At 38.1% G+C, this 11,523-nt stretch overlaps 1 protein-coding gene across 2 annotated transcripts in view; it reads right to left on the bottom strand.

Annotated features, from left to right (window-relative positions):
- Nucleotides 1–11,523, bottom strand: part of Grid2 (glutamate ionotropic receptor delta type subunit 2) — a 1,393,897-nt gene that overhangs the window by 565,183 nt on the left and 817,191 nt on the right. For both annotated transcript variants that reach the window (XM_029535429.1, XM_021188898.2), the window contains exon 7: nucleotides 4,279–4,440. In XM_029535429.1, coding sequence (XP_029391289.1) covers nucleotides 4,279–4,440 — 162 coding nt within the window. The remainder of the gene's footprint in view (nucleotides 1–4,278; nucleotides 4,441–11,523) is intronic.

The raw sequence follows: 11,523 nt of genomic DNA, 5'->3' as shown, positions 1-11,523 counted from the left end.
AAGAAAGAAAGAAAGAAAGAAAGAAAGAAAGAAAGAAAGAAAGAAAGAAGGAAGAAAGAAAAATGATGTATTATAAAAATATGCTTTCATTTAAACCCCAAGTTAGGATACAGATTGTCCATAGCAGCTGACTATGACTTGCCTAGTGCTCTAGCAGGATTGTGATTTTAACAGCTATAGATAGTTCCTTCAAGTGTATGAAGTCTAGAGTCTCTTCCAAGGGTATATAAATGCTAGGGACCCAAGAGGCTTTCTTTTTGCTGTTGGTAGGTTGTTGCTTGTTGCTTGTTTGCATGGTTTATTAAGTAACCATGTATAAAGAAGAAATAACCAGAACAAGATGTTAAATATCATGACAGGAAAAATCAAACATGTCTCAAGGAATGTAATGACCCTAATCAACAGGAAGTAGTCTAGTGATAGCTATGTCCTCTTTCGTCTCTCTCATTTTTTCTTTTCTATCAAGTGTTAGGGGGTTGATGGCATAGAGAAAAAATACTCACAAAGTAGACAAAAGTCTGGTTACAGGCATTACATGTCTTTCCCATGAAGCTTGAGTGTGCACTGTAACACAACATAGTCTTCTCTATGAGTTTACAATAAACTCCTTCCAATGTGTCTGTACACCACTACTATCACAAATCTTAGAGACCAAGCTGGAGTATAGTCAATATTTAGTACTAGACTATAAGCTTTTCAGTAATACTATAAATGAGTTTAGACTGTGAATTCCATAATATAGACATGTTTTCCATATGTTTTCCAAACATCTGCTGAAAGAGTGATAGATGAAATAAAGTACAATTTTTGTAATCATTTAAATATTAAGAATCTTAAAACTATATCTAATCTAGGGTCGAAGCCCTATAGGCACTGGCAGAGAGTTCTGCCTCACAGTAGAGAGCAACAGAAGGTTCAAACCCCACAGTGTGGTTTAATCAAACCCAAAATAGGAACCACAAGTACCCAAGGTTTCACAGTTCCTGGTAAAAGTTACAGACACAAGCAAGAGGACTCAATGGGCCCAGCATATGAAAAAGAGACAAGTCACATTATGGGTGTCACCAACCAGTTGTGTAGGGAGCTGAAAATCCATTGATGGTGCCACAGTTGCCTTAGAGTAAATATTAATAACTTACTTATGTGGAATGTATATCCTATTCATAATAGTATGTGTGTGCACACACATTCAGCAATACACATATACAGCACATACATATGCATATACACATACAACACACATAGAAACATACATACATATACAAACAAAAAAAATATATAACACATATATGAAACTTATACACATAACACAAATAGAACACATACAACAATACTCATATGTACACACAACATATACACACAAATAGACCCATATATAATATATATATATATATATATATATATATATATATATATATATATATATATGTAACATACATGTATACATACATAAAGCACATATATACATACACTTAAATACGGATACATATATAGGATATTAATAATATATTTTAGGACCAAGAGCAGTGGAAAAATGGAGGATGAATCTAAATCTTTCAGGATTACTGAAAAAGAGGACAGAATAGATGATAGAAGCTCAATATTAAAAATTACAGTTCTTTGAAAGATCATATACAAAAATAGTGTATACAACAATGATATGGGGTGCTAGCACTACAGATTTCTAGTTTAGGGGAGAGAGAGGGATTTCTTCCTTTACTTCCTATTTGTTGAACATCTGTTTTACTTGTAGCTTTATATTGCCACTTCCCACAACACATTTCAGAGCTAAAACAGGAGTCCCTGAGAGCAATAACCTTCCATTGCACTGGGCACTTCTACTACAGTTGTCAGCTGCATCATATTCCAAAGCGTTTGTTTCATCCTGATATTAGGAATACAATTAATTCAGGGCCAGAAGTTCACTCTTGTTCCTTTCTGCACTCTGTATGGTTTGTATAAAATGAACCTATATTGCAATCTGTGTAAAGTGCACATAAATGTTCTGTGTTTACATGAATATAAATCTAAGTGTTTTCACTAGAATAGTAGCACCACAATTAAAGTTCAGAAATTTGTGATGTATGCAAACGGCCTTTCTTCATGGCTTTGCCTTTTGTTTCCTCCCCCTTTGGCTCCACACATGGATAGGCAGCCAGAAGAGTCAACACTACAGCTGCATATTTAATGCTAATGGGGGAATGTCTCCAGAGCCCATGGGTGACAATGTTCTTCAGCCCTAATTCTCAGCCTCTAAACAGGCTTACCTAATCCCTGGGCTTTGGCCACCTCTGATGGCCTTGTCAACACCACTCTTCTCTCTTGAGTTGCTATGTGAATCCAACACAGTGCTTAGTTGTGTGCAGTCTCATATCATTCCAAATGTTTGAATAGAGTGACCCAAAACACTTTCTATTGGGAGGGGGAAAAGATACAACTGGGGAAGACTTGCTACATCCTCTTAAGGTCCATTTAAACCAATGATTCTCAACCTGTGGATCAAGACAGTATGGGGGGATGCAAATGAGATATCCTCCAGATCAGATATTTACATTATGACCTATAACAGTAGCAAAATTACATTGATGAACTAACAGTGAAAAAATTTATGGTTGGGGTCACCATGACATGAAGAACTATATTAAAGGGTCACAGCCTTAGGAAGATTGAGAACCGTTGATTCAACTGTAAGATAAAAATGTAATGTGGCATCATGTTATTATAATTCAGACTAAGCTTTCAGGACTTGGGATTTATGCACCCCTTTTGAATATGGGGTGCATATCTGAAGAATATTATGCAATAGCTATTCAAGTTAGCAATCCATAATTATTATATTAAATAATTACTTCAAATATAAAAGTACAACATCAAATCATTTCATATATCAAACCGGTACTTGTGAACCATCCACATGTTATGGTGTATCTTTCCATTGTACTATGGCTTCATTGAATAAGTGTTTCCTAAGTAACCCCTTAGGCCACTGTTCTCTTTAGAGAGAAAGCTGGGATAGATGCAGGTTCCTGTGTGCTCTCCAATTCAGGCATTAATAAATTGGCAGATCAGACTCATGTTCAACAACCTCCCTTGGATTCACACCTGCCAGCTCTCTACAGAGATAGTGCCGAGAGATTTTGGCAACACCTTAATTTCTATTTGTTTTATTCATTCTCCACCGAAAAATTGTTCCTCTGCCAGTGTGTTCAACATATCTCATTCTTAAGTACTTTGGTTGTTAGCCTAAATTCTCAGCAAAGGGATTCTTCATAAAACTGAAACAGTACCAACATCAACATCAGTCTATTCTGCATTGAAAAATTACCTTCCTTCACTTCCTGTTCTTTGGCCATCCATTTTACATGCAATGTGAAAATTTCCTAGACATTTCACTGATTTTCTAAATGTGTGCATATTTCAAGTGACTAGCCATTTTTCTTTTTGTTTCAGGAAAGAAAGGCAAACGTATGGGGAAAAGTAAAAGAATGGGTAAGGTAAACACCATAAAGCTCCTCACTCCTGTCTCCCGTAAAGGGTACAAGGGAAAACTGTTTGTTTTATTAATCATTTCATTTTAAATCAAAGAAGCTGTGCAAGACAAACGAAGGATGTCAGCAAGGACAACATGACAAAGAGGCAAATCAACTGCAGAGTGCTTATACCACTGAGAAGAGACAAATGGCAGAAACTGTCTTCTGGGGATGGAGCAGGTAGCTAAGCAGAGTCAGGTCACCCTGGCATGCCACACACTGCCAGTGAAGAAGTCTACAATCGGTACCCAAAATAGTTCACTGTACAGTAACGTGTTAACTGTTTATAAATCATGTTCATAATAGAAGATAATGTCCTCGCATCCAATGGCTTATCTTGTACCACTCAAATGAGAAACCACTAAGCCTATAGTGAGTGTATTCAGCTGATGGTGTGGGCGATAAATCAAAAGACAAAGGAAAAACATTTTGAGCCTTGTAAGATGCACCATAAAGCTTTTGTTTCTTTACCCTCAAGGCACAACCATGGCAATTTAGATTTCACACCCTCCAGTTCTCTTCTTGCATAATTTATCTTTTAAATAAGACCTCCCTTTTCTATAAATCTTTGACTTTTATAAATATTGCATTCATCCATTTTCTAGTCTGAGTTTGCAGCACTGTCAATGAAAGAAAAGAAAACAAACAAACAAACCTATAAAAGGTACCCAGCCACACATCACACTGCCTTCTCACCCAGCTTTATGAGTCAAAGCAGAGCAGGGCCTTGCTGCCCATGGATAGTTACCTTCTTGATGGTCTCCAGCATGGACCGCCCTCCTTGCCAGGGCTTGGAGTTTTTCCTGATACAGGACAAGCTTGCCATGCTGTGCCACTTACGGTCCTCCAGCTTCTTATGGAAGGCGTTCGCAAGCAGAAGCACCGTGTCATAGATGTAAAGGTTAGAGATCTGGAAAGAGAATAGACAGGAGTCATCAGGCCCTCCACTCTAGCCATCCACATGGAGTAAAGACAGCTTGGCAGCTCTCTCCTGCCATCCATGCATGCTTAACTGAGTTGCTTACTAGCCAGGATGTTTTTCTTTTTATTCCTTAGCTAGTTCTACCATTAGAACAAGGTCTATCAGATTGTATACCCCAATTGCTTTTTTGGCTTATTTGGGTATGAAAGAGAAGACTAAAAGAGAATAATTTTGACAGAGGCAAGGATACTGTTAGTATCAGTCCTTAGAAAATCACCTGGCCCCTATTTCTCTCTGACAAGGCAGACATCCTGAGACATTAAAATTGAAGGAGACCCTGAGTAAGAAAGTTTCTCAGTAAGTCATGTTTCCATGTTTTAGTTACTAATATGGGTTCGACTATCAACATTGTTTCAAATCTGATCTTATATGAATGTCATAGGATGCAAAGTGGGAAGCAGTCACTTTTGTGTTCTTATAGAGAACTCTGTAATGAGGAAGGATAGTTATCAGAAGTATTCATAAACATCAGAATGACTAGATGCATACAAAGAACTCTGGGGATACACAGACACAGTGGTGATCGACTGCCAAGACAAATGCTACAACCAGCTGGGAGCCTGGTTGTACAGACATGTGTGCTTATGGTAACTTTTTTATTTACAGCAACCAACCATGCTTTCTACATGGGGAGCTAACTGAATTACTGCTGAATTTTTCCCCAAGGTCTATTACAATCCTTAAATAACTTGCTAGTTATTTGACCACCCACACTATCAATTATTTACCAATGTTGCCTAGTTTTTAAGAGGAGATTAGAATTTATCCAGGACACATGGCCATGAGCAGAGATAAGAAGTTAGCAAAAGCCACCAAATGTCATTTATTGACTCTCAGAAGGAAAATTTAGAATAAAGCTGAGCAAGAGAGGTAATGATAGAAACTCATTTTCACCTTGAAGCACCCTGGCTTTCTTAGGTTTTCAAGGGTCACATTTTCACAGTTTTTCCTGTGAACCAAGAAGAGGCTATGCAGATTGTCAGTGATTGTAATTAATCAAGAAGGAAATTCACAATGTCGTCTCCACACATTACAGAATGCTGCAGTGATCCAGCCACTGGGATAATTAGAGTCTAATGCTATGCACAGCCGTTAGACAGTGTCCCAACAATACCTTGTGGGTTTCGTTTCACATTTCAGAGAATCTTTAATCATCTGGGATTGTTACGCATCATTTTATGTGCAAATTTATAGAAGAGGCACACTAGTAGATATGGGAATGTCTTTGAAGGGACATTGAAGACACGTATGCTTTAAGACTGAAGTAATTTTTATACGGAAATATCCGGGTGGGCTGTTACTATCACCCAACATGGGTAACTGTTGGAGGAACTAGGTTAGACTGGAAGAAATCTACTATGAATGAAGTGTGAGATCTGAAGCTAAAAGTAGCCCATGAATTTTTGTTAGGAAGAGGATGCAAGGATTCAATAGAAAAATGAAAAGACACATGAAAGATGATCTGATCATACCTTATAACCCACAGAAATCTTTCAACAGAATTCTCAAAATGACATGAATGATGTGCCCTGCCCAGCCTCTCTTGAACCACTCCTTGCCACTGATTCCCACCTGTCCATGACCACTCCTCACCCCTGCTTCCCACCTCTCCTGGATCACTCCTCATTCCTGCCTCCCACCTGTCCTGGACCATTCCTCATCCCTGCTTCCCACCTGTCCTGGGCCACTCCTCCTCATCCCTGATTCCCACCTGTCTTGGACCATTCCTCACTCCTGTTTCCCACCTGTCCTGAACCTACCTCCCAGGCTATCCTGGAACACTCCTTACACTAGCTTCCTCCACCTTCATCTATACTTGGACCCCCCCCCCCCTTTGCTTTGTGTGAGATTGTCTGACAGAATCCTTCCCTGTGCTTTTTTTTTCCTTTCTCCAAATAGCTAAATTTTGTCATGTTCTGTTCAAAGGTTATACTGTAGGAGAAAACTTCTGATAATCCTTCTTTCTGCTTGATGACCTAGGCAGTCCTTTAAAGGGTAATTTATTTCATGAAAGTTTCATAGAGGAATGTACTGCATACCTGTTTCCATTAATGCTTCTACTCTCATTTATCCTCTTCCTACCCTGACCACCCACCCCCTTATTGTTCCCAATTGCCTATCCCATTTCATGTATTTTGCTTCTTCTTTGATCCACTGTGTTTAAACAGGACCACTTTCCAGTACATTGGGTAAAGGTATCTACTGAAGCAGAAGTAGCTGTGTCACTCCACAAAGACAATGACGATGACTTCTCCTCCCCTAAAGTTCTTGACAGCCATCCTTTCTGTGGCTCCAAGAACACTCAGTTCATCCCTCCAGTGAAAATCACTGTACTGTTAAGGCTTTTAAGAGTTTTGAATGATGATGCATGCTGTATATTCTTGCTTTTTTAATTTTGATGTGTTTCTGTCTTCTTCTTATTTTTTTTTATCCTCTCTTGACTTACCAAACAGTCTGGAACATACTTGGTTTTCAATACACTATTGCCAAAAGAAGTCAAAGAGTGAGACAAATGGAGAGAAGAACGTCAAGTTGAAAGGTGATTACAATTACGACAGAAATTAAAACATAAGGAATTTGAGCATTATTTTTTGTTTGTTTGTTTGGTTTGGTTTTTATTCCATACCTGACAGTACAGTCTTTTTTCTTTTTTTTCATACTTAAGACATATTTTCTGAGCACCCGTGCTTGATGTAACAGCAAGTGCTTTTTGAGGCTGACACATGAGAGATGTTTTCAGTGCCTGCCTACTTCCCTCCATTTGCCCACATCGCAAACAGCATGGTCAGAAAGCTATGCTGACTTTCTGAGCTGTCAGTTTTCCTACTCTATTACTTCTTCCTCTAGCAGGTTCTCATTCTTTGAGGTTCACATTTGCTCATCTCCCTTTCAACACCATCTAGTGACCTTATGGTCACTGCCATCATGAGGTCTTTGATGCCAAGCCATCTGTCTCAGTATGTAAAAAGCTGGTTTCAAGTTTTATGCACACTTTCATCCCTTACACATGAATGACTGTCTGAAAATCTGAACACAATCCTATGTCTTACAATCTTGCATGCCAGCATCCGCTCTCCCATCACTGATCCATGTGCCTGCTATCACACTTGTTCTCTGACACCAGCAAACCTCCAGAAACCATCTGTCACTTGCCTTATAATACCCTCTGTCCTTCTGCTGATCACCACTGGGTACAGTTTCTAGGCTGCCTGCCACACTAAATCTCTTCCTTTGTATGTCTCTGGTTTCTCCTTTCCATAAAAAGTTTAGTAACTAGAACCGACATATTAATGCAGATGTGCGCTGCCTAGGAGATAGGAGCAGGAGACAGTCTCTCTCTTGATCTTGGCAAAGTGCTTTTGACACAGAGTCCAAGGCTGTATTAAAGTGGTTCACACAGGTTTGACTTGCACTGTGATCATATTGAATTTGCCTTCAAAGTAACGTTTTTGAGCAGCTGTCAGACCAAGGCTCTTCCACCTAGATTTTATGTAATTGACTGTGGAATTACTTGATTTCTGTGGAATTTCAACCTTAAGGATTATTACAAGTCAATACTAACAGTTTTGACCTTGATTATGTAATGCTACATAATCTTTTTCCTCATAGGTTCATGTCCTTTACAATTTTGATCAAGTGGAGATTGACACATGAAGAATTAAATTGGAGGACAGAAGCTATTTATCTAGGCACAGTGGAAGGTTCTGGCTCCGTACTACTCAAACTGACCTTAAAAGGACAGCCGGTGGTAAGCAGTACACATCAGAATATATTTAGTGTCACAGAATGAATTTAAAGTATATTCTGGGTATATCAAACCTTTAGAGATTTGATTGACATTTATAGGTGATTCAGTGTTACTCAATGACTTAAAGAAAAATAGTCTGGTCTACAAATTATTTGAAATATTTTAGTTTTATAAAATCTCTAATGTTACAATTTTTAAAGTAAATATATAACAACATTTTTAATATTTGAACACTTTCTTATTGCCAGACTGTATTGACATTTAACCTTAGGATTGAGAATGTCTGAGTGGTATCTACCTTGCTGGACTTTTCAATGTCTTTCTGAAGGAGTTCTGAAGAAAATTGCCAAATGTTATAAAAACACAGTTTGTAATGCATAACACTGTTAGTCCTCCAATATAGTAAACAGATAAAAAAAATCTATTTGAAAAGGTTTAGTTTGACTTTGCTTTTTAAAGTTAAAAAAACAGCTGCTTTCTTATATGAAGCATGCAAAAACTTACTAACATATTTTACAACTTATATAAATATGCATAGTATTACTCACCACTATTATTTATTATACTAATCTTAAAAGAACTGTTCTCCTTTGTCTTGAAGATTGTAATAGTAAATAAATCTCTGAGACTTAGATTCTGCCTCCTACATTTCCTTTTTTCTTTCTAAATTACATTAGTGGTGCTCTGATCATATCTGCAAGTTCGCTGATTGCTCTGGACAATTATTTAGCAAGCCTAATTTAAGCATGGATGTATAGACTTCAAATCTTCAAAGCAAGGCTGGGCATGGTAGTAAAAACCTTTAATCCCAAGACTTGGGAGGCAAAGGCAGGTGGATCTCTGTGAGTTCAAGGCTAGCTTAGTCTATAGAGTTCTAGGATAGCCAGGGCTACATAGAAAAAAAACAAAAAACCTGTGTCAAAACACCCAAACAATAACAAACTTTAAACCCTTGTGTTTTCTAATCCACTGATTCCCATCCTGTAATGAGTTTCGTTTGTACAAGGCCAGCTTTGTCCCTCTATATTGCATTCATGGTCTTAACCCTACTAACAACCTAACACTTGAAAGACAGATTTTCTTGGAAAAACTGGGGAGCCTTCTTTTTTCTCTCCATTGAACCCAAGCTAACAAAGCCTGAGCCTGCAGGAAGGTTTGCTTCCCTCAAACTCCACTGTTCACACTGTCACTGTTACTTACGCTACGACTTCAGCAATACAATCTATGGTTATTTGCTTTTTTGATATCTAATTTAAGATTTATGAAATTTGTCTTCAATGGTCTCCAAATCTGTTTCCCCTTTCTTAATGCATTTAAAAGGCAATGGCTAGGAGCCCACCGGCAGGTCTGTAGTTCTTCATCTTCTCTCAGCATGTAAGTCCACTCTATGTTAGAATTCAATTGCTAGCCTTGGTGCACACCTGAGCCTTATTTGCATACTTGCATTTGTAGGCATTGCTTTCAACTGGGAACTCCAGAATGCTGAGATCAAAATCTGTCTGTGGTCCCTGTCACCTGCTTTGCTTCACAGCCCTGAGCCAAGTGGGCTTCTTTTCCTAAGGAGCTCTCTGCTCCTGAACTACCAGGCAGCGAGAACCCAGTGAGAATTCATTGCAGAGGACCATTGATTTAGTTGCTTTCTCTAACTACAGTGAGATAAAGCTTTAAATCCAGGAAGGGCTGAGTACCGAGAACTCTGCTTGTAGTGGAATATTTTTTTTAATTATTTTATTAGATATTTTCTTCATTTACATTTCAAATGCTATCCCGAATGTTCCCTATACCCCCCCCCAGCCCTGCTCCCCTGCCCACTCACTCCCACTTCTTGGACCTGGCTTTCCCTCTATGGGACATATAAAGTTTGCAAGACCAAGGGGCCTCTCTTCCCAATGATGACTGAGTATGCTAGAGACACGAACTCTAGGGGTACTGGTTAGTTCATATTGATGTTCCACCTATAGGGTTGGAACAACCCTTTAGCTCCTTGGGTACTTTCTCTAGCAGTGGAATACTTTAAATTCAAGAGCTCTGAACTCATTCTCATAAATATGTAAATCTTTCCATATAAAATGTTTGTCAGTTCTCATTTTCATATAGTCAATATTTAGTGTAATTCTATCAAACATAAGAGGTAAGCTAATATGAAACAAACAATTTCCCCCCCCAAATTAACATTTTTTTTGATCTCTTTCATTTGTAGATTTGAGAACGAGAGGAAGAAATTATAAGGTGGGGCGATGTGTCTGCAGCATCCCCTTTCCTCCCCTGAGTGTGGGTGAGGACACAGAGAGAAAGTACTTGTTGTGTGGTTATCTAAATCAACAGTTACACTGCTAAGCAAATGTACTTTGATGCTCTTGTCTTTCCAGAAATGTCAGTCATTGTTGTTCCTAAGTGTTGTTTATATTTCCTGATACTTCTTTTGATGTAAACAGATTTTAACATTTCATAATTTTCTAAGTTAAACTTACTTTATGTTTTTCTTAATTTAGATTCCAGTCATTTTCACATTATCCTCATAATCAGTTATGATATAAAGAATCCATCACAAACATAAAATTAAAAGCAGCACTAACACAGCCATGGTAAGGCTTCAGAGTCTCTTACATGGAAGATGACAAAGCTAAATTCTCTTAAAACAGTAAGGAACAGCTACTTGAATATGAAATAATCTTGGAACCATAGGATTAATATGAATAAACATGAGGAAATGTTAGGGTAAATGGCAATATTCTAAGCAGCCCAACAGTGAAGGAGGCTGTGGAATTAGCTATCTAAGACTGGGTTTCACACAATTACCTTATAAGATATTGTGGAGAACAAATTAGTCTTCTTAGAGGTATATTTCTACATTATTAAACAATTCTAGGGAGTAAAATATTTTCTATACTTAACTTTTTAAAGGATGACTTTTCTGAAATAAATTTTTTTTTGATTTGCAAAATTGATGGTGACTAAACTTTGCTGATACCTAATGGTCACCCTTTAAATATCCTCAGATGTTGACACAGCACTCCTGCAGTACACACAGAGGCTGCTGTACCACTCAGCTTTGTTGTTTTGCAGTGCAGCCCTGTGCTAACTACACACATAAGTGAATGTGACAGATTGATTCTTTCTTCCTCCTGCCTTTTGCAGGGCTGGAGAATTCATGGCCCCTGCCGTTGGTACCAGCTTTCTTTAACAGCAGCTTCCAAAGAACAGATTGAGATCTCCAGTGCAAGAGGAAAATAGCTGATAAGATTTTTATTTAAAAAAAAAAA

This window comes from Mus pahari, chromosome 2, assembly GCF_900095145.1.
Source record: "Mus pahari chromosome 2, PAHARI_EIJ_v1.1, whole genome shotgun sequence".
Classification (NCBI taxonomy): Eukaryota; Metazoa; Chordata; class Mammalia; order Rodentia; family Muridae; genus Mus; species Mus pahari.
This window is presented reverse-complemented; position numbering and strand designations above follow the sequence as displayed.